At 39.1% G+C, this 27,740-nt stretch overlaps 1 protein-coding gene across 1 annotated transcript in view; it reads left to right on the plus strand.

The window, feature by feature from the left end:
• The window catches only part of BMPER (BMP binding endothelial regulator), a 247,932-nt gene that overhangs the window by 65,471 nt on the left and 154,721 nt on the right, over positions 1-27,740 (plus strand). Inside the window, exon 6 of the mRNA XM_055314875.1 lies at positions 83-165. Coding sequence (XP_055170850.1) covers positions 83-165 — 83 coding nt within the window. The remainder of the gene's footprint in view (positions 1-82; positions 166-27,740) is intronic.

Raw genomic sequence — 27,740 nt, forward strand, 5'->3', positions numbered from 1 at the left:
ATGGATGAGCAGTGGACAGAAGCATAGTGTCAAGCTGAGCAAAGGCTGCTGCCCTAATTCTATACTTTGCTTTGCTTTCCAGGTTGTGTGTTTGAGGGTGTGCAGTACCGAGAAGGGGAGGAATTTCAGCCAGAAGGAAATAAATGTACCAGGTGCTCCTGTGTTGTAAGTACTGCCCTAGATGTGCTAAGGGTGTTCCTTCTGGTTAATGGCTGGGATCCACCAAAAGCAGCCCTGATTCTCCTTAGTCACTCCTCTCCCTCCTGACATGGAATCAAGGAAAAAGCTCATTGTTCTAGGGCAGGTTTCTCAGCCTTGGCACTATTGCCATTCTGGGCTGGGTAGTTCTTTGTGGTGGGAGCTGACCCGGACATTGGAGGATGTGGCGTGTTACCCCTGGCCACAACCCATCAGGTCCCAGGAGCACTTACCCTCCCTCAGTTATGATAACCAAAAATGTCTGCTGATGTTGCCACGTGTCTCCTGGAGAAGAAGATCACCGCTGGTTGAAAATCACTGGTTTAAAGAGTGAGGGAGAGGAGCTGGTTTCCCTCTACCTGCCTTCTTTGGGAAGATGTGGATTCTCTTTATTTTGAGGTAGCTGTTGGGTTCTTCAGTGCAGTCAAATGGGAAGCAGATGTGGATAAGTATAGCTTGCCTCAGTATATTCTGTGGGGTGAGAGAACCTGATCCAAGGCTTGGTCCTTTTCACCAGAGGATGGACAGGAGGAAATGGGCACTAAACTGTGAATTCAGGGCAAAGTAGGGATTAGTGGGACAAAGCCATAGACTTGCCTTGCTAAGAATTGCTGACTTGTGGTTCATATACTAAGGATAGATTCTGAGTACTTAGAAATGAAAGAAGGAACTTGGAGTATGCCATAATTTTAAAGGGATCTTTTAAATTAATGTATTTCAAATTTGGACTGTGATCTTTAGGGGTGATGGTGGTAATGGGATGGGAATCTAGTCTTAATCAGGGCCCCAAGTTACTTACAGTAGGGAGTTAGTATAATGTATTTTTAAAACTTTTAATCTTTTGTAATGAAGAACATATAGTATGCATATCAGAATATTAAAAAAATGTACACGGAGAACTCTAGTATCTCAGTTTCACCAAAGTAGAATCATATGTGGATCAACATGAATTGTAACATTTACCATTTCTCTACATGTCTTTTCTAAAATCTTTCCCTCTTCCTACATCACACATTAAAGTGAACATGACCAAGGCTGATGGTTTTTGTTTGGGGTAAAAGAAGGAAAGGAAGGAAGGGAGGGAGAAAGAGAAGATATACAAAAGGTATGTAATTGGATGTGTATAATACTCATGATATTATAATAATATGCAAAAATATGAAAGTGAGGGGTGCCTGGGTGGCTCAGTCCATTAAGCATCTACCTTCAGCTCAGGTCATGATCCCAGGGTCCTGGAATCGAGCCCCATGTTGTGCTGTGTGCTCAGTGGGGAGTCTTCTTCTCCTTCTCCTCCCTGTTCACGTTCTCTCTCATTATTTCTGTCTGTCTCTCTCAAATACATAAATAAAATCTTCAAAAAATATGAAAGTGATTTCCTGATGAAGATGAATAGGAGTTTACATATTCAGATTTCAACTTCCATGTTTTTCTCCTCTTGCTAATTATGGTTAAATAGCTTTATTTTGAGAGAGAGAGCAGGAGTGAGAGCATGCTTATGGGAGCTGGGAGGGGCAGAGGAAGAGGGAGGGAATCTTAAGCAGACTCCATGCCAAGCAGAGAGCCTGATGCCTGGCTTAATCTCATGACCCTGAGATCATGACCTGAGTCAAAATCAGGAGTTGGATGCTTAACCAACTGAGCCACCCAGGTGCCCCATTAATATCAACATTAATATGTTTATATCTCTGAACATGTATGATCTATATGTGCATACCATTGCATGTACCCATATGCACACATTCATACACTCATCTTTAGAATACTGGATCGCCAGTGTTTTCCTTTGCTCATACTGCTGCCCGGTCTGGAATTCCTTTCTTTTCCTTCTTCACCTGGTGAGCACTTGAGCTTTCACAGTCAGTTATCACCATCCCACTGCAAATCGCTGACCACTTTCTTTCCCGGATGGTAGCAACAATGGTTTTCTTATTTGTGTTCCCGAGGCCTATGGCTCTCACTGGCTAGCTCACCTGCCATCTTTTGTTCCCTCCTTCTGTCACATGCACATACATGCACCCACACACATCTACTTCCAGGTAGCAGGTTGTAGCATGGTTACTGGTTTATTTTCCTGTGGCCTGTGTTAGATCATGTGCTCCATCAGGGAAAGAGCCATGTCTCCTCATGCATGTGTTTCTAACCTCGATACTTAGCACTGTGAGTGTTCAGTGATGTTAGCATTCTTTTATATTGCTGTCTTATGATGTAGTACACTAAGACCCAGTGATCTCTTCTCTTCTAGTAACAATTCTGGCCTTCAGAGCTTGCTAGCCCCTACTTGCCTAGGAGAATAGCTATTATAGATAGATGTCCCATTCTCGTTAGATTCTGTTTGCCTGAGAGACAGGGTCACGTACATATAAAGCATCCCTGGTATATGTTACCCATCTCTGATGGATGACTTGCCAACTCTCTGAGGTGACCCTTGCTCTCAAGTAAATATTGCCTGTACCATGTGGCTTATATTTTGAATCTGACCCTTTTAGTTATATTCTCCAAATTCGTGAAAATTGGTCTACCTATGTTTTTGTGATGTGGTGACGTGGGCAGACCATCAGAAAGACATTTCATCTTCTTGAGATGGATTCCTTAGATAATGAAACAAATGCCTTATGCATGATTTTATATCCTTGATTTAGGTCAGGACAGTATATATGGCATTCCAGACAGTTGAGAACATGTTAACGTTTGAAGATATCTGGAGAAGATTTCACAACCTCTTGTTCTTACTCATTCCAGAAGCAGGGCATCTAACATTTTTAGGTGTGAATATCATCATGACACATATAGAAAATGCAGTGCTTTATTATCACTTGTTAAACTATATAACCCCCATTTACCCATTACATAAATAAGAGAGCCAAGAGAATTACTTCTCCAGAGTCCCAGTACTAATGGAAGGGGGGGGGAGGGGGCAAAAACTCGAGTTCCTTTGGCTGTTCCATAGAGTTGTGTGAGTCATACTGGAGTGCGTTCCTTATGGCATGTGTTCAGTGTGAATAAGTCCTACATTCATTTTATTTTTTTTTTAATTTTTATTTATTTATGACAGTCACACAGATAGAGAGAGAGAGGCAGAGACACAAGCAGAGGGAGAAGCAGGCTCCATGCACCGGGAGCCCGATGTAGGATTCGATCCCGGGTCTCCAGGATCGCGCCCTGGGCCAAAGGCAGGCGCCAAACCGCTGCGCCACCCAGGGATCCCCGTCCTACATTCATTTTAAAATGGAAAGAAGATGATTCTTTCCTAACACAGAAGCAAAGAATTGTTTATAAAGTATACCAAGCATTGGTTAAAGCACACATCTGTTTCTTTCTTATTTAAGCTTGAATTTTTACTACCTGCCTAACTGGACAGCACACAGTTCTGTATAACTTTGTTCAGTCAAATTTTGGGGGAACAGGATAGTGGCAGTTGGCACAGACATTTCTGTAAAACCCGATGTCTTCATACTTGTAAGACTAAAGACCAAGGTGCCAATGAGAGATGTTTGTGTTCTCTTTTACCAAACTATTTTAAGAACCCTATAGGCTCAGTGTTCTTGGAAATTCCTTACTGAAGGGAGTAAAGCCCACAGAGTTTGTAGGTTACTCTTAAAAGAGTGGCAAGTCCTCAGTCTGCAAAACCAGCCAAATTAACTGGCCAAGATCAATTACTTTTGCTGACAAAGGAGTATTAAGTTCAGAGGATTTTTACTAATAAACATGGGTTGTTAATGGGCTGTCTGTGATGAAGGAGCTGTACTTTATTGGCTCTTAGAAGCCATGAAGTCCATAAACACCTTTGCTCTCACTTACACTTTAGATATTGCAAAGTGCTGTCTCCCAGGGAAAGTGAAACTCCTAGGAAGGTTATTTGGAGAGAACAAAGCAGATGGAGATCTTCATGATTCCTGCTCCTCTTAGACCAAATTCCTTAAGGTGTTCTGCACAGCCTGGCATGGTCTGACCTCTGCCAAGCTCTCTGGCCTCATCTTTGGCCTTCCCATGTTCTCTCTGCTCTGGCCTCTGGGCAGATCCTCAGAGTCCTCACTACACAAACTATGGATCCAACCAGCTGTGTTGATCTCACCTGAGCGATTGTTATATATGCAGAACCCCAAGCCCTGTTGCAGACCTGCTGTACTGAAATCTGCAGTTTAATAAGATCCCAGAGTATTTACTTGCCAGATAAAGTTTGAGGAGCACTGGTCTAATATCTCATGGCCTTTACCTGGGCTGCCTTTTCTTCTTTCTTCTCCCTATCACCTCCCCCCCTACCCACATACCTAGCTAATACCCACTCATCTTGCACTTGGAAGCCCAAACATCCTTTCTTTAGGGAAGGTTGATCTGATTCTTAAGACGAGATCAGGTCATGCTGCTAAACCTTTTAGAGCAGTCTATACTTTCCTTCCCAAACATTTAAATGATTTATAACTAGATTTTTTTTGTTTGAGATTATTTTATTTAACTCCACGAGGGTAAAATCGTTTGTATCCTTACTGCTTGGTATATAATGGGCATGCACAATAATTGCTGAATTCATGAACAAATGAATGCTGACTTTGATTCTGCTTTCTTTCCCTATTGCTTCTCTCCCTACTCTGCTACTCTAGTTTCCCCCTGCACATTTAGTCTTTGCAAGTTCAGCAGGGAATAGAGAGATGCATATCACAGTAGATGAGCTCAGAAAGGAAGATGGATTTATGTTCAGCTGCTGTAGCACTTATAATAAATTGCTTTGTATGGAATGTGGATAACTTCCCTGGAGATGTCTTCTTTGGAAAGTGCTCCTTAAGCCTTAAAGATTCCTACTACTACTCATGGCAGCAGGAAGAGACAGTGGCAGGAAGCACTTGCCGATGTTCAGGGCCACTCCGTGTGGCAAACTTTGAAGAGAGAGCATGATTCTGTACCCTCAGAGCTGACCTTGCCCTGAAGTAAGGGGGAGACATGTGTGACGTCTCCCTGTTCCAGTGTGTTTGGCTTCAGATTGCACTTCCCTATAATAGGAAGCAGTGGGACATCTTCCATCTCCTCTCTGTGGTCATGTGATGCCATGGCAATCCAAGTTACATATTCCCAACCACACCTCTGCTCTTCTTGCGTGGGGACTTGGGACCCTCTGTTTCTGAACCTTCTCACAGGGCCTCTCCCTTACTTGTAATATGTACAATTTGGCACATTTTAGATCCAGGCTGTCATTATATCTTCCTTGTCCACAGGGAGAAATTTGGCTACATCTGGGCAATAAATTGGAGAATTGAGCAATTATCAAGTGAATTGAACTAATGTGGGCAGTTTATCTAAATGGTGTGGGCCTCAAGCTTTTAGTATAGTTTTCAAAAGTAGTCTGAAATATTAGTATAATTGCTACAGTGTTCTATTTTGCATTGTGGATGTACCGTCACCTGGAGGATAAAAAGTTCTTGGTTTTGAACAGTCAGTTGAAAAAAAGTGCGATCCAGACCTTAAAGGAAAGGCCACTAGGAGGGGACTTCAACTTGCTTAGAAAAGTGGCTGGTTCTATACTTGTTTTTGGTTAGACCATGAGGTTCTAAATTGTGGTGTTTTATGTTAGAATGAATCTGAGCAATTACGATCTGTCAGCTAAGACTTCTATCAGAAGATCTATTGTAATGCCATTCTCTTCAGAATGAATCCATAAATGTACAAATATTGTGATGAGAGTGTCAAATTCTTTCTTCTTGAAAATACCACCAAAATGACCTGTTTGTAAAGCAAATCTAGGTTTACTGCTTACTGTGTTTATTGATCATTATTTTGATAGAGCCTTAAAATAATGTCTTAGAAGGAAGGAGGCAAGATATTTATAAGGTTTTGGGGGGGGGGAATCTAGTTTAAGGTGGGTTTTTTCACGGTAAGGTCTTGATTTGGATTGGTATACTGATATACTAGCCTGGTATACTAGTCTAGAATTCATGGGGACAGTGACACAAGGGCTCCAAGGCATATCTTAAAGAGTTCATGAGCCTAGTTGAGTTAGCTGTGTTACTGGTTGAGCATTTGCAATGAGTTCCTGAAATCAATAGGAAGCTTAGTTTTTTTGATGTTAACAAGACTAAGAATAATAATAATAAAAACTAGGAATAACTGTTGTATATTTTAAATCCTATTTCAGCCCTGTCTCATGTGTTTTCAGTCTAATATTAGATTTTAATCCCTATATATGTCTTTATTTTTTGTCATTTCTAAGGTTCTTTATGCTTATTTCTGTATATAATTTATAACTGGAGCAGCCTATAAAGTTATTTTTCTACATAGAGAGCCACCATCTTAAAAATGAGCCTAATAGGGAAAATAGTTGGAAAGGAAATGTCTTGTATGACATTTGAGCATTCATAGGAAAACTCACAGTTTGAAAAGAGATCAGCAAGTGATTTAGTTACAGAGGAATTATTGTTAATAATAGCTGCTTTTACTGTGTATACTCTATGCCAGATACATATAATGATTTAATGTTCATTAAATGATTTAATTTTCAAAATTGTCCTGCAACTAGGGAGGCATTAGCCCCCTTTTTTGATGAAGAAACTGAGATTCTGAGAAGTTTAATGGCTTGCCTAAGATCAAAGAGCTAATAAGAATTGAAATACTGAGTTGCTTGATTATAAAGCCACATATCATGTGTCTCCCATCTACCCTCCCTCTCTTGGACCAACCAGTATAATTTTGAGATATTATGTATAGCTATAGACATTTGGAAGTGGGGATACCATTTGAATCTATTGAGTGAAGAGCAACCAGACTTATAGAGGGAGAGATAATGGTGAGGTGAGCATTTACAAAGACCCCAATTTTGGTGCAAGAGGTATGAACACAATAAAAGTGTGAATTACACTTCCTCTCTCAGAAGTTTACAAGTCTAAGCAAGTTTAAACTCATACCAGATTTCAGTCTTGGGCGATCAGCCTAAGTATATGTCACTGTGATGCCAGAGTGGGTGAAGAACACATATCTGTTACCCTCACATCAGTTGGAGAATGGAGACACTATGATCTATAGTGCATCTCCTTGCCAAGAAATTATGAATACACAAAGAAAATGTAATAGTTGCTGGGACAGAGCCATTCTCCTTGCTTCTTCCAAAGATGGATAGAAAAAATTGTTTATCTGATGAGGCCTGTCTATCCCTTGCAGCAGTCATCACCAACAGAGTTGGAGCAGCAATTTGGGATAGCCCCCCTTAGAGATTATATAGAAGACTCGGGTTCACCTGGACATGAGGTTCAGTGGTCGTGTGAGTGGAAATTCATCCTCCTGATAGAATAAGCAAGTGTGTAATTGTTTTTGAGCAGTTGCTTTCTCCTATCCAACTAAGAAGCAGATTCATTTACATATTCAAGTGGGGTTTGGAATAGAGTTTGAGAGCTGATAGGAAAATGAACTCAATTGGTTAAATCTCTTCCCTTTGTATCCTTGGGAGGATCCTTCCTTTAATGATCTTCTTTCCTCTCCTTTTAATTCCCTTTAAGTTAAATCACATGATGAACATTTTTTTATCTCTGAAAAAGCCCAGGAAAGATTGATTTTACTAAATGCTGAAGAATTTCACAACTATTTAGCCTTCCTCCTTCCATCTTTCCATCCGTGACTTGTCTCTACAGCCAGCCGATCATTATTAATTCAACAGTGATTGCTATGTGTTAGAGACTGTATTAGGCACTGAGCACTCAAAGATGAAGGGGATTACATTTTTTATCTCCAGACAATTATAGTCTATTGACTTGGGTGTATTAAAAATAAGCCCCAAATCAAACCATCATATAGCACTCTTTAGTGTGTGCAAAGTGTAAGATGAAATATGATAAATATGTGCTAATTATAGGATAGATGATAATTTTTAAAAGATTTATTTATTCATGAGAGACACACACACAGAGAGAGAGAGAGAGACAGAGACACAGTCAGAGGGAGAAGCAGGCTCCATGCAGGGAGCCCGATGTGGGACTCCATCCCTGGACTCCAGGATCACGCCCTGAGCCAAAGGCAGATGCCCCACCGCTGAGCCACTGAGGCATCCCTAGGATAGATGATAATTATAAAAATTCTAGATGGATTGAAAAATAGAAATAATTGTACAATTCAAAGATAACCACTATTAATATGATTTATTTCCTTTCAACCTTTTTTCTCCATATTTACATATAGTTATATAATTAAGTAGGATCACATCTTGGTTATTTTCATTAATCATCATATTGTGAACATATCTCCATTTCATTAAAAAGCATGGAATATTGAAAAATATTTTTAATAGCTACATAGTATTCCATTAGTATACTATGATTTATTTAGTCATGTTTTGGTATTAAATAGCTAATACTGTTTTCAGTTTTCGCTTTATGAGTGACACAACAAATATCTCTGAGAATTAATCTTTCTTTGTTTCTCTGTTTTCTTAGGCTAAACATATAGAAGTATAATTAATGGGTCAGGGATATATGTGTATGGTTGCTAAAATACTCATGTAAGTGATGTCTTAATTTCCACTTCAATCGACAGCACATAGGTATGTATCTTCCTGCACCAAAACTGTTTTTGCATATGGGAACCTTGTTTTCATTGGCATTTGACTTCTGGAACTGAACATTTTTCATACGTCAATTAGTTGTGTTTATTCTGTAACTTGCGTTTTAATTTCTCATTTTTCTATTGAGTGGTTGAAGTTCTATTGAAGTTTATGTATGTATGAAGGGTATTCATTTCTCCTAGTTATATTAAAGTGTGTTTTTACAAAAGCTGAGAAAAATGCTGTGTGTGTGTAGTTTGACCTTAGTGTGTATTTTGCATGTTAGATAATGGCAGAGTTTGCTGAAATCCTGTGTGTTCTTCCAATCTTTTCTCTTCAAATCTTGATCCAAATATATTAATAAGGAGAAAAGTGAGTCAACATTGTTAGCTCCCAAATTTAATTAGTCTGAGACTTTTCTTGATTTAACCTCCTCTCTTTCCATCTCCGACCCCTTTGTTTTGAGATAGTGATCTTCTGTACCTGTTCCCAGGCTAAAGTGAAGTTATTCTTTGAATTTCTACAATGCCTCCTCCCTACCCCATGGCTCTGTAGCCTCCCCCACCCTTTCTCCTCATAGCTTTTTTTTTTTTTTTGTCTTTTTTGGCTCTGCGGGAGAAAGATCCCTTCTGCTTCCCAGGCCTGTCCTTCCATCGGGGCTCTTGTTCCCATCCTTTCCTGCCTTCCCTCTTTCTGTGTTTCAGAGTTTGTTTCTTGTGGACAGGCATAATGTGCCTTATCCCTTTGAGGGCAGTGTCATGCGCATAGGAAACAGTAAATATTTGAGTAAACACCTGGTCTTACACTTTCTGATTTGAGTACCCGTGTTCTTAAAAATGAGTTATCTAGAATCTTCTACCTTCCTACTTGGGATTTTATTTCAATCATGAAGGCAATAAGCTACATTTCACTTTTTTCTTTCAATGAGTATAGTGACATGAAGGATTTATGATAAACCTGTAGAGGGAAGAGAATGCAATCTAAAGCATTAAAAAAAAACTGGTGAAGAGACATCTAAGTGGCAGTGTGAAGAGGTGGGGGTAGGGGTGAGGTGAGCTCTGCGTCCTCAGCCTTGTGAGAGGGCAAGTATCTCTGTGGTGTGGGAGGAAGGGAAAGGAAACATACATTAATAAAAGTGAAAAGAAATATCCCATTTTGTCAACAAAATAGAATAAAATATTAGTGTTATGCTACTTTAGAATATTTCCAGATGTTTTTGATCTTTCCTCTGTTATTACCATGAGAACTTAATTTCTTTAAAAAAAATGGTTCTATGAGTCTTGCTCCTCTCTTTGTCTCCTCCTTTCTGCTTTATGGCTCCCCCTTCCCTCCCTTTGCTCTTCCATCTCTTTCCCATTCCCTCCTGCTTCTATTTTCCCTCTCATTTCCAGTCCTTAAACTACCCTGCTTTGATTCTCATCAGTATCTCGGCACCATAGCCTGTTTTAGTAAAGTAGCATAATTCACTTTCATTTCCATCTTGGTCTCTCCTTGAATAACCACCCCAGAGTTCCAGATATTAGGGAATTATCTTTTGAATGAATTGATTACACATTTTGGCACCTTTTAAATGTCATTCAAACGTTCGATTTGGAGGGTGGCAGGGCTTTTGTGGTCCTGTGAATGGCTTCAATTACCACCATTCCCTTTGAGTGGAATTTTAAATGATACCACTTGTTTAATGTAAGCAGCAATGTGTTTGGATCACAGGGAGCCACAGTCCTCCCAAAGATTGGGGGATACTGGACCACAGACACACAGAAGATTATTTCCCGTGGACCCATCCAACATTGTCTTCTAAAGCCCATCTCTGAGCCTACACTGAGTCAGTGCAGTGAATCATCCCTTGTAAACCCACCTAAATTCTTACTGTGGTTTTAAAAGGGGCAGCTTGAAATATTGAGCAGATTTTGCTATTTGGAAAGGGGATAGGCCTCCAGGATCTGGATGGACCTTCTGTGCAAGGAGCACCATGAAATGTATAAACAATCCAGAGTTATATCCAGTGTCAAACATTATCTATCACATAATTCTATGCACTGCTGTTCTGCTCTAGTGCCTCTTCTGTTCTCTGTGATACACATCGGAATCAGACAATGTGATCATGATTAACAAGAGTCTGTTCCAGATGTCCTATGTGGAGACTTTTTAAACCTCTGAATATTGCTGGAGTTAAACACGAGGAAAAACTGCTAGTCATAACGAACCAAAAGAAAGGCCAGAGTCTGTTCATGACATTCTGTTTAGTGAGGGGAAAACGTACCCATTTCGTTTTTGGTCTGATTAAATATAAATTTGTAATACAGCCAAACATCAATAAAAACAGTTACTCATTATACGGCAGTATGCTTTGGTTGTATTTTAAGAATGAAAATTCAATAATAGAAAAGTTACTTTTTAATTTCAAAATGAGTATGAAAAATTACTCTCACCACATCATTCATACTGATACACATCTTACTTCTTTTCATGCTTTAATCTGACAAAACAAGTTTTAATATACTTTCACATTTTGGTTGTAGAGCTGTGTTGACTTTAGGGTTCTTTTCCCTCACCAATCTGAGTTTATGAATGTGATTGGTAGATGACAGGAGTGACAGTTCTTGACATTGGTGGGAAATGTGTTTCTTTTCAGTTTCAAGTTCAAGAAAAGGAGAGGGAGGGGACTCTTGAGAATTTTTGGTTTTGTTATTAGGTTTTCGGCATCCATAATATTCGTAAGCAATGGACACAGCTGTCTTTAATAACTAAGCCCACTAACTGAAAGAACAGAACACACGCCAGAAAAACATCAAGCTGTAAGGATATTTTCCAATGCAAAAATTTTCATATATTGAAGCAAGATTTCATTTATAACCAAACTGAATGTTTACTCTAAACTTCTTCTATCGTTTAAGTATAAGCATTTGACCAAGCTCTAGGAAAAGTGCAATGAAGTTTTTGGTATTTTTAAGTTTTACCTTTACTACTGTATTGTTTTGGGTGGTTTTAGAGCATGCAGATGTGTTCTGTATCCCTTAGAGGGCATTTATGGGCAAAGGTCACTGGCCAGGCTGAAGAGAACTGAGGTCCTGTCCTGCTTCTGTCACTGGCCAGTTTTGTGACCCAGGGCCTTCCTACTAACTTCTCTGAGATTCAGTTTCCTCATAAGTAAAATGAGGGCTTGTTAGAACCTTTTTAGTTCTATAATTTCCTGACTCAGAAAAGCTCTTAATTTTCTCAGGAAGTAAATTATTTGACAGACTCTAAATACCAGTTAATAGAATTATTTTTTCTAATGTTTCTAATATAAACCCATTATATCCAAAATATCATTACTACATTTTAGAATTTGCCTTTTAAAAAAATAACGAATTAATTTTTAATTTATTCATAGGAAAATTTGCTCTCTTTTTTTATACATGGTCACGAGTTTTGACAAATGCAGAGTTGCGTATATTTTTAAATAGTTAATATTATTATAAATTATATTCAGAGATGCAAAATATCTACCTATTATGGTAGCTATACCACAACTCATATTAGAAAACTAAAAAGATAAGCTATTTTTGATTCTTCAGTCAGTGCCTCTAATAAGTCTAGAATGAGGAGCAAGAGACTCTCATCTATCTCATAAAGGTCTTCAATCATGAAATGTATCTGTGGGTTTTGTTTACAGAACAATGATTAGAAATAGAGGAAGCTTTTCTTTTTCCTTCCAAAATAAGGTAGGATAGTACAATAGGATGGTAGTGAGAGCCAGGAATAGACTAGAACTCCAGCTGCTGGGTTCTATCACTTGGGTTGCTGAATGTGTGGGTTATAGTTTATTATACAACCCTAGATTCATTGCTCAGGGATGGAAAGACATTTCAATGGCTTGGCATGTTTCCACATTAGTATAAAACCAAGTAGTATGAGATTGAGGGTTTTCTGGAAGAGTTTTGAGGTTCTCTAAGGAGAGTCCACTGGCCTTTTCAGCTGTGGTTGTTCCTTGGGACCTGTGCAGATGTTAAGTGTTGCTTCTTTCTCTGTGTTAACTCTTGTTGCTTCCTATCCCAGGTGTTCTCCAAATGTTGGTACAGAACAGGCTTGAATTTTCCATAGGGTGGGATAGCCATGACAATGGTATTAGTAGAGTTAGGGATAACAGGTGAAGTCTGTGTCTTCCACCTGGCGTGTGGCCAGTGGGCTCTAGGGAGAGAACACAGTGTTTGGATTCAGTGGGACAGGGATTTAATTCAGCTCTGATCCTCCAGCAAATGAATATACCTCTGAGCCTCACTTTCTTCATTCATAAAATAGGGGACCACTTCTTGGCAAAATATATCCAGGAACCTTACGTTTTCTTCCTCCATCTATATATGGTTGCCATAACAAACAGGGCTTAAAAAGTTGTTCCATGCCTGAAAAGTTTTATGCAAAACAGAAAAGATAAGGATCTCTTGCTTCTTGTAGAAATAAAATCGAAGATTTCAAAGAAGATTTAGGGCTTTGGAGCTCCAAATACCCCCACCCCTATGTTTTTTTTTTTTTAATTTAAATAAAAGAAGTCCCAAATGGCTATGAGGATTTCATGCGTTGGTATATAAAAGTGTCCTGCTTGTAACAGCACTTAGTAGATGCCTTCCCTTTCTTGCAGGGCTGAATATTTAATTATAATTCTTTCAATAGTAACCTGTTCTAATTTAAGACATTTATTTGTATATAAAGTCTAAATATTTTAAACAAGAATTTCCTAGATTGGTTTTCTAAGAAGAAACCTATCAGATAGATTCTTAGCATCTGATTATTGTCCTTCCTACACAAGGTGGCATGAACAAGCTGCCCCTTAGCCTTGAAATGCCAGTACCTTTCTTTTTTCTCACAGGAAGACAATATTTTTCAGTGTGAGTCATTCTTTCTCTTAAAGAGCTACTCAGTCTCCTTAGCCACCTTGGGAAAAATCTAAGCACTGTAGTATTTCAACCCTGTTCTGTCCAGTGAAAATAGAAAGTGAGCCACCTTTGCAATTTTTAATTTTCTAGTGGCCACACTGAAAGAAATAAGAAAGAAACAGGTGAAATAAATTAAATAATACAATGTTTAACCCATTCTGTCCTCCAAAACCTTTCAATATATACACATTATAAAAATATTAATGGAACATCTTACATTCTTTTTTTTGTTTTTTCATATTATGTTTTCAACTTCTGGTGTGTATTTAATACTTAAAGCTCTTCTTATTTTAGACTAGCCATATTTCAGATGCTCAATAGCCCCATGAAGAGTGGCTACCATATTGGGCAGCACAGGTCTAACCAATGCTAAAAGGTACAGAAGAAGCAGGTCCCACATTCATACACAATGGGACCTTCCATCCTGCTTAATACCATTACATGCCAGTATTGATATTTTATTTGTGGTCTGCTGGGTTAATATCGTGCCAAGAAACCGGGATGAAGTAAAAATGGAAGTTAGTTATGACCTAGAATAATCCTTTCTAAGGGTTTACCTCCTTCTGCTCTGAATCCTCCACTGGTATCCTTTCTTTTTCAGAGTTAAGGCTGAAGCTCCACCTCAACCTTACCTTACCTTCCAATGCTCTCCCCTCACATACACCTTTCCAGAGATGCTAGGTTTCTTGCAATTCCTCAAAAGTATCGGGAACACTCTCATCTCAGGTGTTTTGTATTTGTGGAACCCTTTGCCTGGAATGTTCTTTCCCAGATGTCCAGGTCTGGCTCCTTCACCTCCTTCAAGGCTTTGCTTGAATATCATCTTTTTAGTGAGGTCTTCCTAACTGATGCTATCTGAAATGGTGACCCTACTTTGCTACCAACTCCTTCTGCCATCCAACACTCTTTGTCAAATTGATCTCATCTATTTTTTTCCCATAGCTTTTTTATTGCTATCTGATAAACTTAAGTTTGTTTGTTTTTTGTTTTCTGTCTCTATCATTCTCTTTTTTCCCTTGCCCCAGTAGAATATAAGCCGTGTTAGGGCAGGGACACTGTTTTGTTCATTGCTGTATTTGTACCTAAAACAGAGCTTAACACACAGGAGGCACTCAACAAATATTAGCTGAATGGATAAATGGATGAACAATACCAAGCCTTTGACATTTCTAAGAATGCAGAATTCTAATCACAATATTTACTAACAGTTGATTAAAATTTGTGAAAGTTCTGAATACCAGCCTGAGCAAGATAAGTAGAGCTTAATTTGGAAAACACAATCAAATCATTTCTGCATTCCCTTTTTTTCTGGTTTGGAAGGCCCACTAACAGACTCATTGTTGTCCAGGTCAGCTAGACCCCATTGAGAGTCTGGTCAGTGCCCTCAAACACTGTTCAATGTTAAATAGTGACTTGTTGGAATGTCAGAGCAGGTTCAAATTCAAATTCAAGCAGAGTTCTCGAATGCTTTTCCTTCTTTGGAAGTTGATGCTTAGGAATTCTCAAAATTTAGGAATTCTCAACTTGAATATTTAATGGGGGCAGGTTGGATTACCTCCTCTATCTTTATAAATCTTCAAACAAATCTTTCCCGTTCAATTTCAGCACAGTCCTTGAGAACATTGTGAGCATATGCACAGGGTCAAGGCTGAATGGTGAGAAGGGCTGTTGTTGGCTGGATTCGTGTGGGGAGCAGCACTAACCATGAGCTTGTGCAGCCAAACAGTGTGATGTGATCCTCCGGCTGCAGAGAGCCTGCCAGACGCCCAAGTCTGGCGCAGTGGTTGCCTGGCTCTTCAGAGGAAAGGCCAGTCTAATTTAGGAGCCAAAAAACTTTCTTTTGTCTTACTTGTTTTTTCTCCAAGAAGGTGAAGTTTTGAAGGCCTCAGCAGGAGGGAAGTTTTCGGTGTCAGAGAGGTTCTCAGGATTTTGTAACTTGTAGTGTGGAGGTTAGCAAGGCGCTCTCAGCATCTCTTTCCTCTCTCTCTGTCTGTTCTCAGTCCCTGAACATAAAATTGGCAATGACCATAAATATATTTCACACTAAGTCATTCTTTTTAGTAGTGGAGCGGCCTCTTACCGTTTTCTTACATGTTCCCAGAGAGGAAATCAAACCTTTGTCAACAGTTTAAGAGTCAAACTCAAGACTGAAGTTTCTAGGCAATGAGTTCCATTTTGACTTCCCTTTACCCTCCTGGGTGCTGGGAACACAGTGGGTTTCATATGCTGAGAACATACCATTTGATGGATGAAAATTTAGAATTCTAAGTTAAGAAGATCCTGTGTCTAGTTTAAAGTTTGATAAGATAGTTTTGGATTAAAACCAACAATCTTAAACTTTAAAAAAATATCTCATCCCTCCATAAAAAAGAACCAAATATGGGAAGGTTTATTCTTAAACCTTATTTTTATTATGTAATAATTCTTATACTTTCAAATTTTAATTAACATGAAAAAGGCTTTACCATATTTACTGGTTTATACCATTTGAGTGTTTACAAAAGATAAGGTTTGAAGAGAACTTTTTTTTCAATATATTTTATTTTATTGAACTTCATTTTGCCAACATATAGTATAACAGCTAGGACTCATCACATCACGTGCCCTCCTTAATGCTTGTCACCCAGCCACCTTATCCCCCCATACTTCTCCCCTTCCACAACCTTTCGTTTGTTTCCCAGCGTCAGGAGTCTCTCATGGTTTGACAAGAACTTTTGAATTTATTCAGAGAAAGGATGTTTTGCCTTAAATCAGTTTCTCCTTTCTTGCGAAGAGGCTTTCCTTCTGGGACCCTCAGTTCAGACTCTATAATCTAGATGAGAAGATGGTATCTAGTCTGTTGAATGTTTTCTTTCTGACCAATCCCCCTTCCCCCCAGTCCTCATTGAATGAGTTCAAATGCACTTTAAAGGGTGATGTTGAGTGATGCATAAGTCTGGGGCTTGGGGTGGGGGGTGATGGAAAGATGATGGAGGAAAGAAGGGAGGCCATAGAAAACTCATTTTATCCTTCAGTCCTTTTTTTTTTTTTTTTGACTTTCTATTTTCATCTTCTAAATACCTCTTTGGTTTCTCCCACTTCCTCAAAACTTCAAAGATAACCACAGTTGTAAGCAAGTTGGAGACCTTCCCAAACCCTCTAGTAGAGGGTATCCTATCAAGAGCTTTATCCTATCAAGGTCTGTAAGAGTTTTGCATTTGTCACAGACAAATGTCACAGACAAAGACGTTTTGCATTTGTCTGTCACAGATTGGTTAATAATTGTGTTCATTTCTCTGATCTAAATGACCCATTTTTAATCCTTTTCTATAATAAACCTATGCATTATAAAAAACTCATTATTGACTACCCTGATAAGAGGTGAGTTTATTTGTTTTTTTTTTTTTTTTTTTTTTATATTTTTTTTAATTTTTTTTTTATTTATGATAGTCACAGAGAGAGAGAGGCAGAGACACAGGCAGAGGGAGAAGCAGGCTCCATGCACCGGGAGCCCGATGTGGGATTTGATCCCGGGTCTCCAGGATCCGCCCTGGGCCAAAGGCAGGCGCCAAACTGCTGCGCCACCCAGGGATCCCTATTTGTTTATTTTTGATTATTATTATTTTTTTTTGAGAAGAGGTGAGTTTAAAGACAGCTTGATCAAATTATATTTGAAAAAGAGCTATGTGGCTCATATATTCCAAGTTCCTACTGCCCCTGTGACTTTGACATGTTTTTTTTTAAAGACTTATTTCTTTATTAGAGAGAGAAAGGGGGGGGGCACATGCAAGCAGGGGGAGGGGCAAAGAGAGAGGGGGAGAGAGAAAGAATCCTCAAGCGAATCCTTGCTGATGGAGTCTGACACAGGGCTCGATCCCAGGACACTGAGATCATGATCAGAGCCAAAGGCAGATACTCAACAATGTTTGCAACTAATAGACACATGTCTGTTCAGTGAAACGAGGAGCTGATAATTAAATTTTCAGAGATTTGTGTAGACCAAATAATTAATTCAATCCTGTAAGTGTATGGATTTCATACTACTTATCCCCTTATGAACTGTGAAGTGACCCATTAAGTCATGGCCATTTTAGGGCTTGCTCTCCTGTGACTTTTGGAGAAGCTACTGATGCAGAGGACTTTTGGATAAACATACTTTTGATATTTTGACAACAAAAAAAACGCTCGCTTCCACAAAAATGAAGAAATAGCACTACCATTCTAAAGAAACAAACCTGCCATCTTAAGTAAGGGCTGAAACATTACCTATTTAGTACTCCAACAAAAAATATTTAACCTGAACCTTATTATGAGGAAACAATCAGACAAATCCAAATTCAGTGCTGGCCCAGATTCTTAAAAAGTGTCGGTGTTGTGAAGAAAAATAAAAATTTGGGCAACTGTTGTAGATAAAGTAGATTAAAGAAACATGATAACTAAATGCAGCACATGACCATGGACTAGATCCTGGATTTTTTTTTATATAAATTAATTTTTATTGGTGTTCAATTTACCAACATACAGAATAACACCCAGTGCACATCCCGTCAAGTGTACCCCTCAGTGCCCGTCACCCATTCACCCCCACCCCCCACCCTCCTCCCCCTCCACCACCCCTAGTTCATTTCCCAGAGTTAGAAGTCTTTATGTTCTGTCTCCCTTTCTGATATTTCTCACACATTTCTTCTCCCTTCCCTTATATTCCCTTTCGCTATTATTCATATTCCCCAAATGAATGAGAACATACACTGTTTGTCCTTCTCCGGTTACTGTGGCCAAGTTCAAAAAGGGTGTTGCCTGAGTTCTTCTCTGGGATTTTGATGGAATCTTGTCTCACATTTAGATCTTTCATCTATTTTGAGTTTATCTTTGTGTATGGTGCATGAGAGTGGTCCAGTTTCATTCTTCTGCATGTGGATGTCCAATTTTCCCAGCACCATTTATTGAAGAGACTGTCTTTCTTCTAGTGGATCGTCTTTCCTCCTTTATCGTATATTAGTTGAGCATAAAGTTCAGGGTCCACTTCTGGGTTCTCTGTTCTGTTCCATTGATCTATGTGTCTGTTTTTGTGCCAGTACCACACTGTCTTGATGAACACAGCTTTGTAGTACAACCTGAAATCTGGCATTGTGATGCCCCCAGATATGGTTTTCTTTTTTTTAAAATTCCCCTGGCTGTTTGGGGTCTTTTCTGATTCCACACAAATCTTAAAATAATTTGTTCTAAGTCTCTGAAGAAAGTCCATGGTATTTTGATAGGGATTGCATTATACGTGTAAATTGCCCTGGGTAACATTGACATTTTCACAATATTAATTCTGCCAATCCATGAGCATGGAATATTTTTCCATCTATTTGTGTCTTCCTCAATTTCTTTCAGAAGTGTTCTGTAGTTTTTAGGGTATATTTTGAGAACCATTTGAATGGTAAATGGTTCTCCAACCTTTTATTTTCAGGTTGTAGGTGTCCTTCTGTCTAGAATGAGTCTCTTGTAGACAGCAAATAGATGGGTCCTGTTTTTTTATCCAGTCTGAAACTCTGCGCCTTTTGATGGGGTCATTAAGCCCATTCACGTTCAGAGTTACTTGAACTTCTTCTTAAAGGGGAGTTTTAAGAGTCCCCCTTAAAATTTCTTGCAGAGCTGGTTTGGAGGTCACATATTCTTTCAGTTCCTGCCTGTCTTGGAAGCTCTTTATCTCTCCTTCCATTTTGAATGAGAGCCTTGCTGGATAAAGTATTCTTGGTTGCATGTTCTTCTCATTTAGGACCCTGAATATATCCTGCCAGCCCTTTCTGGCCTGCCAGGTCTCTGTGGAGAGGTCTGCTGTTACCCTAATATTCCTCCCCATGAAAGTCAGGGACTTCTTGTCTCTTGCTGCTTTAAGGATCTTCTCTTTATCTTTGGAATTTGCAAGCTTCACTATTAGATGTCGAGGTGTTGAACGGTTTTTATTGATTTTAGGGGGGGATCTCTCTATTTCCTGGATCTGAATGCCTGTTTCCCTTCCCAGATTGGGAAAGTTTTCAGCTAGGATTTGTTCAAATACATATTCTGGCCCTCTGTCCCTTTCGGCGCCCTCGGGAACCCCAATTAAACGTAGGTTTTTCTTCCTTAGAGTGTCATTTATTTCCCTTAATCTGTCTTCATGGTTCTTTAATTGTTTATCTCTTTTTTCCTCAGTTTCCCTCTTTGCCATTAACTTGTCTTCTATGTCACTCACTCGTTCTTCCACCTCGTTAACCCTTGTCGTTAGGACTTCTAGTTTGGATTGCATCTCATTCAATTGATTTTTAATTTCTGCCTGATTGGATCTAAATTCTGCAGTCATGAAGTCTCGTGAGGCCTTAATGCTTTTTTCTAGAGCCACCAGTAGCTGTAGAATAGTGCTTCTGAATTGGCTTTCTGACATTGAAGTGTAATCCAGATTTTGTAACTCTGTGGGAAAGAGGGCTGTTTCTGATTCTTTCTTTTGAGGTGAGGTTTTCCTTCTAGTCATTTTGCTCAGTGCAGAGTGGCCAAAAACAAGTTGTATTGGAACACGGGGGAGTATCACTGGTCCCTCTAGCTGGTCTTCTGGGGGAGGGGCCTGTTGCGCTGATTTTCAGGTGTTAGCACTTGGGGGAGCTGCTCTGCCCCTGCCTGCTGCAGGGCTCAGCGGGGGTTGTTTACCCCGTGGGCCCCAGGAGGAACAGTCGCAGTTGCTATGGCAACTCTGGAAGCCTGGATTCAGCCTCCGGGGCTCTCGGCTCTCCGTCCGCAGGGCCTGGAGGCTCCGGGGCGGGGCCGCTGATCTGCTCAGCTCGGGGCAGGAGCGTCCTTGCTGTCCTGGGCCCTCCCGGCCTCTGCCTGTCCCGGGGGAGGCCGGATCCTGGGCTGTGTCCCGGCGCCCTGTGCTCCGGGGCCTGCGCTGGTGGATTCGCGCTCCCGCCCCGCAGCCCCCTCCGCGGAGCCGCCGCCCGAGCCCCTCCGAGCTGCTCCGGTCGGTCCCTCCGTGCGCGCTGCAGCCCTTAGGGAGCTCGGCGCACTCTCCGGGGGCGCAGGTGTCTGTTAGTGTCCCCGGGAGCCCGAGGGCATCCCCGCCCTCCTGGGTCCTGCTCCAACTCCCTGCGAGCCCCTTTCCGCCCGCCCGGGAAGGTTGGTGCAGCTCCTGCTCCTCCGGGACGGGGCTCTCCTGTCCTGGGGACACTCGCCCCGGCCTCAGCCCGGCTCCTCGCGGGGCCCCTCCCCCTCGGAGGCCTTTTGTTCCTTTATTTCTTTTTCCCCGTCTTCCTACCTGGATAGAAGCGTGAACTCCTCTCACTGTAGCATTCCAGCTGGTCTCTCTTTACATCTCAGGCCGAATTCGTAGATTTTCAGGATGGTTTGAAGGTTATCTAGGGAATTTGGTGGGGACAGGTGATTTGGGGACCCTGCTCTTCCGCCATCTTGCCCCTCCCTCCTAGATCCTGGATTGAAGAAAACACTTTATTAGAGATTATTAGGAAAATTGGGAAGATTTGAAGATAGGTTATATTTTTGATGATAGTGCTTATTGATACTAAATTCCTCGAGCATAAGTTACATTGTGGTTATAAGGGAAAAGGAAAGTGTTCTCAGCCTTAGGAGGTACATGCTTAATTGCTTAATTAAAAGTAGGATGTCGGGATGCCTGGGTGGCTCAGAGGTTGAGTGTCTGCCTTTGGCTCAGGGCATGATCCAGGGTCCTGGGATTGAGTCCGGCATTGGGCTCCCTGTGGGGAGTCTGCTTCTCCCTCTGCCTGTGTCTCTGCCTCTCTCTCTCTCTCTCTCTCTCTGTGTGTGTCTCTTGTGAATGAATAAATAAAATCTTAAAAAAAAAGTAGGATGTCTACAAATGAGTTTTAAACAATTTAGAAAAAAGTCTTTCTTCTATAAGTATTGCAAAATACTAAAAAACGGTGTTTTTAGGTAAAGGGCATGGGGGTGTTCATTGTATTATTCTTGCAACTTCTCTGAAGGCTTAAAAAGCTTTCAAATTAAATTTTGAGGGATCCCTGGGTGGCGCAGCGGTTTGGCGCCTGCCTTTGGCCCAGAGCGCGATCCTGGAGACCCGGGATCGAATCCCACGTCGGGCTCCCGGTGCATGGAGCCTGCTTCTCCCTCTGCCTGTGTCTCTGCCTCTCTCTCTCTCTCTGTGTGACTATCATAAATAAATAAAAATTAAAAAAAATAAATTAAATGTTGAGGACAGAAGTAGATGTAGTTGTAAAGTTTTTTTTTTTCTGTCATTTTTTTCAGCTAATATGTTTCAACATTGCTATGATGTTAACTGTGGCTATTTTTATAGATACCTTTATCAGATTGAAGAAATTCCTCTCTATTTCTGGTTCATTAGTATTTTTAATGTGAAATAAACAGGCATTTATTGAGATGATCATGTGTTTTTTGTCTTTTGTTGTATGTATAAATATGGTGTATTATACTGATTAATTTTTTTTTTATGTTAAACCAACCTTGCATTTCTGGGATAAATCTTACTTGGTCATGGTGTAGAATATTTTTTATATGTTGTTGGTTTCAATTTGCTAGTATTTTATTGATTTTTACATCTATATTTATGAAGGCTAGTAGTCTATAGTTTTATTTTCTTGTGATGATGTTTTTGTTTTTTGATCAAAGATAATAATAGCTTTATAGAATGACCTGGTAAGTATTCCCTCCTATGTTTTGGAAAATTTTGTGAAGGATTTGTGTTAATTCCTCTTCAAACATTTGATAGAATTCAATACTAAAACTATCTGGGCCTGGTCTTTTCTTCATGGGAAGTTTTTTGATTACTGATTCAGTGTCTTTACTTGTTAGAGATCTAATCAGACTTTTAAATATTTTTGTAAGTCAGATTCAGGAGTGTGTGTGTCTGGAAGTTTGACCATTTCATTGTAGATCATCTAGGTTCTTGATACACAATTGTTCATAGTATGGTGTTGTAATCCTTTTTATTTTTGTAAGGTCAGTAGCAATGAGCTTTCATTCTTGATTTTTAGAAATTTGAGTTTTTTCTTTTGTTCCTGTTTAATCTCTGTTCAGTTTGTCAATTTTTGTTTCTTGATTCCACTACTACTACTTTCTTTTTATTAAGTGGATATATTTTAGTCTACTATTGAAATTCTCGTTTTGTTTCATATATATATGAAACAAAGAAAATATAAGAAAATGACTGTATATATAGTCATTTTCTTTTTTTTTAAATTTATTTTATTTTATTTATTTATGATAGGCACACAGTGAGAGAGAGAGAGAGGCAGAGACACAGGCAGAGGGAGAAGCAGGCTCTATGCACCGGGAGCCTGATGTGGGATTCGATCCCGGGTCTCCAGGATCGCGCCCTGGGCCAAAGGCAGGCGCCAAACCGCTGCGCCACCCAGGGATCCTATAGTCATTTTCTTAGTGGTTTTCTTGGAGATTATAATTAACATCTTGACTTAAAAATATCCAGTTCAGGGACATCTGGGTGGCTCAGTGGTTGAGTGAGTGACTGCCTTTCGGCTCAGGGCATGATCCTAGAGTCCCCGGATCGAGTCCCACATTGGGCTCCCTGTATGGAGCCTGCTTCTCCTGCCTCTGCCTCTGTCTCTCTGTGTCTCTGGTGAATAAATAAAATCTTAAAAAAAAAATCTAGTTCAGATTAATGCCAACTTAATTTCAGTAGTATATAAAAACTTGGCTCTAGTATAGCTCTGTTTTCCATTTCCTTTCTACTGTTATTGTCATACAAATTACATCTATATAGGTTATAAGCTATCAACATAGTTTATTAGTACTGTTTATATAGCTTCTTTTAAATATTATAGGAAAAAAGGAGTAAGAGAAAAATACACATTCAGACTGTCTTCTATATTTATCTATACAGCTACTTTTAATGGTAACCTTTATATCATGTGGATTTGATTAATGCTCTTCCATTTCACCCAGAAGGACTTGCTTTAGTATTTCTGACAGGGTAGTTCTGCTAACAATGGATTTTCTTTTCTTTCTTTCTTTTTTTAAGATTTTATTTATTTATTTATTCATGACAGACAGAGAGAGAGAGAGAGAGAGAGAGGCAGAGACACAGGCAGAGGGAGAAGCAGGCTCCATCAGGGAGCCTGACGTGGGACTCGATCCCGGGTCTCCAGGATCACACCCTGGGCTGAAGGCAGGTGCCAAACCACTGAGCCACTGGGGCTGCCCAACAATGGATTTTCTTAGTTTTTATTTATTTGAGAATGTCTTGATTTCTTCTTTGTTTGAACAAGAGTTTTGCTATATGTAGAATTTTTGATTGACAGGTTTTTTTTCCCAATTACTACTTGGAATATATCTCCTGGCCTCACTGGTTTCTAATGAGAAATCAGCTGTTTATTTTATTGACAATCCCTTGTATGTAATGAGTCACTTTTCTTTTGCTGTAATGAAGGAGGATTCTCTCTTTGTCTTTGTTTCTGCATAGTTTGACTATTATATGTTTGATTATAGATTTCTTTAAGATTACCCTATTTGGAATTTGTCAAACTTCCTGGATGTATAGACTAATGTTTCTCATCAAATTTAGGGACATTTTGAACATTATATCTTCATGGATTCTTTCTGTCTTTTTCTCTCTCTTCTTTCCTTCCATTATTTATATTTGGGACACCTACTGGTATCAGACATATCTCTGAGCCTATGTTTAGTTTTCTTTATTCTTTTTTCTTTCTGTTCTTCAGACTGGATAATGGCAGCTGATCTGCCTTCAAGTTCCCAATCCTTTCTTCTGCAAAGTCAAATCTGATCTTGAGCCTCTGTAATGAAATTTTTATTCCAATTATTGTTCTTTTCAATTTGGTTCTTTTAAAATATTTTTTCTCTATAGATATTTTCTCTTTAATGAGACCTCATTCTCATACTTTTCTTTTTTCTTGAGACATGATTTCTTTTAGTTCTTTGAACATATTTATAATATCTGAATTATAATACCTGAAAGTATATCCCTTGAGTTTCAGCAAGGATGATTTCTATTACCTGCTTTTTTTGTGTATATGTATGTGTGTATGGGCCATACTTTCCCACTTCTTTGTATGAGTCATTTTTGTTGTTATTGTGAAAACTGAACATTTTAAATAATGTGATATAATAGGTCTGGAAATTAGATTTCCTCCTCCAGGGTTTATTGTTGGTGGTGTTTGTTTTTGTGGTTGCTATTATTGCTTTTTTGTTTACCTGGTGACTTTGTTGGACTAATTCTATAAATTCTGTATTCTTTGTTGTGTGTGGGCAATGAGTATCTGCTTAATTACTTTAGTGGCCAGCTCTTGATTAGATAGAGATTTCCCTGAGTGTCTTAATCAATATGTCTCCCAAACTTTGCCAGGGGGCTCTGTGTGTGTGTGTTGGAGCATGCTTTCAATATTCTAGCAGGAAGTTTACAACACTGCCCTGTCCTTAACTTCCTAATTGTAAAAGCCTCAAGGTCAGCCAGATGGAGAGATTTGAGCCTTTTCAGGTGTTTCCTGGGCATGAATACTGTCTTGCATATGTGTGTGGCTTTCTAGATTCCCAGGATTACATAGGATCTCTTCAAAACCCCATATATATAACCATCCTCAACTTTTCCTTTTAAGTTTTTTGGTCAGTGTTTTGTTAACCCCAATTGGTAATGCTACTTTAGGCAGCTGCTATGTTAAACAATTACTACTGATCATTTTTAACAAATGCCTTGGGGATAAGATAGAGTAAGCTCTGAGTTGGACATAAATAAAGACAAATTCTGAGAGTGAAGTTTTTCAATGAGCTCTCAGACAGATGAAGTAGTGACAGATACTAAGGATGAGATATTTGGGAAACTCCAAACCCCTTCTTTCACTCTAGTGACTGCTAGGCTACTGTACTTTTGAGGCTATTGGCTTTCAAGCCTATAATAGAGCTGGGTGGAGAGGGACAAGATTAGTGTAAGTTAAAATGCTGGAAAGCTTGCTGTTTTTATTGGGATTTGGTTATTTTTCCTTAGTACATACTCCTCAGATTGTTGTGTTTATTCTCTAGAGCTGTGAAAATGATCACACAATTTTTGATGATTTTCTCATTGCTTTATGGAGGCATGAATTTTCAGAAGTCCTTACTCTACCATTCTGGAATTTTTAAACTGTTCAGAATCATTTTATGTTACTTTTGCATTTCATTTTTATCAGTTCATTTTATTTAAGTACTGGAAAAGTTCTTGAGATTTTTTTTTTCTTGCATCCTTAAGTTCTTCTCTAAGGTAATATATTTTTAGAATGTGTCAGTAGGTCAAAAGATATTAATATCCTTACATTTTTTTGTTATGTTTTGCCAATTTGTGTTCCATTGATACTCTCTTAATTCATACTTTAGCTCTTAGTTTATGTAATAAAGATGTGTTTTCCAGCATGCTTAGCAGCTCTGGGTATTATGTATATTATTTTTCTATTTTAAAGTTAGAAATTACAGAGTTCTAATTCCATTTTTTTCTTATTTAAATAAACTACTGTAACAACTAGGATAATGCCCGAAATATGATCTAAATAATAATAATTTTTTTTCTGAGGTAAGCATTGTATTCCTTATTTAAAAACATATACATAGTGCTAATTTCACTTTAAAAGCCCTAGAAAAATATAGATAAAATATGAAGAGTTTTTAAATTTTGGGAGAGATTTTGGTTTATGTCTTCTCAAGTAAGAGGTTTTACAGTGCATGAGTGAATCCCTAAAATCATCATGTGTTTTTGGCTAGATTTCACTGGAAGGAAGACCTTACCAAACTCTGTCATTTGCCCAGGGAAAGAAGAAGAACAACGATAAAACAAAAAAGCAGACAAAAACAAACAGCCAGAGCTAAATTGTTGAGTACTCCAGAAATCAAAATTGCTAACCTGTGATATTTTCTTTGAGTGATGCTACTGCTGCTGGGTAAAGTGACTGTAAGCACAGTCACTGATATATCATGCTTAACTAGCAGTTGAGTAGTTTTGACAGATGGACATCACTTAGTCATCAGGAGTTCCCAGATGTCTGATATTGTTGGTGTATTACTTGGAAACAATGATGTTTCTTGGTCTTGGACACCTGTGTATTATAATTTATCCTTTCTTCTGCGGGATGCAGTTGGAGAGAACTTCAAGAATTTGGTGGCCATAGTTTGACCGTTAGTACAAATTGGCACATTGACAAAGCAACCAATTCACATTTTATGTGCTTGTTCCTTTGAGAAATAATGAACAAGCCAGAATGAGGGAGATTGGGGAAGCATGGACTCATCCATCTGTTAGGAGTGGACCAACCATTATCTGCTAAGATACCTTCTTAATATTATTTTCTGAGATTTTTTTTTTCCTAGATTAGGTCAGGATTCAATGCATAGTGATGAAACTATGCTTTCTTGTATCTAATTCACTGCATTCCTTAACACAGATAAAATAAGATAAAGACATAGACTCCTTGCATTGGAAGAGTCTGCTAGGTCTTCCATTGAGATAGTCTGCTAGGATAGATCCTTGGCAAGTTGTTTAATCATAGATGAATTTTTCTTATCCCTATAATAAAGGGATTGTGATAATCAGTGATACTCAAACCTTTCTATGCCCTACTTTTAAGGGGGTTAGAAACTTTATACATATTTTATTAGAACTAAAATTTTAACTGTTTGAATACATTTCATATGAACATGTACATTTCTAAGGTACAAGATGATAAATTGTGAAAACAAAGTCTCCCACTCACCCCTGTCACTCAGTCTCTTTAGTATTCTTTAGAGGTAATCACAATTACCAGGTTATAATAATATTTATTTCCATTTATATGCCTGTTAGCCTTGCAAATGGTGATATTTTATATACTGTGTTTTGTGTTACTTTTTCCTCTTAGTTATATATTGTATATTGTTCCAAATCAATATATTTAAGCACTGCTTCATTATTTTATTTTTATTTATTTATTTTTTTTAAATTTTTTTATTTATTTATGATAGTCACACAGAGAGAGAGAGAGAGAGAGAGAGAGAGAGAGAGAGAGAGAGGCAGAGACATAGGCAGAGGGAGAAGCAGGCTCCATGCACCGGGAGCCCGACGTGGGATTTGATCCCGGGTCTCCAGAATCGCGCCCCGGGCCAAAGGCAGGCGCTAAACCACTGCGCCACCC

This window comes from Nyctereutes procyonoides, unplaced genomic scaffold (genome assembly GCF_905146905.1).
Source record: "Nyctereutes procyonoides isolate TBG_1078 unplaced genomic scaffold, NYPRO_anot_genome, whole genome shotgun sequence".
Classification (NCBI taxonomy): Eukaryota; Metazoa; Chordata; class Mammalia; order Carnivora; family Canidae; genus Nyctereutes; species Nyctereutes procyonoides.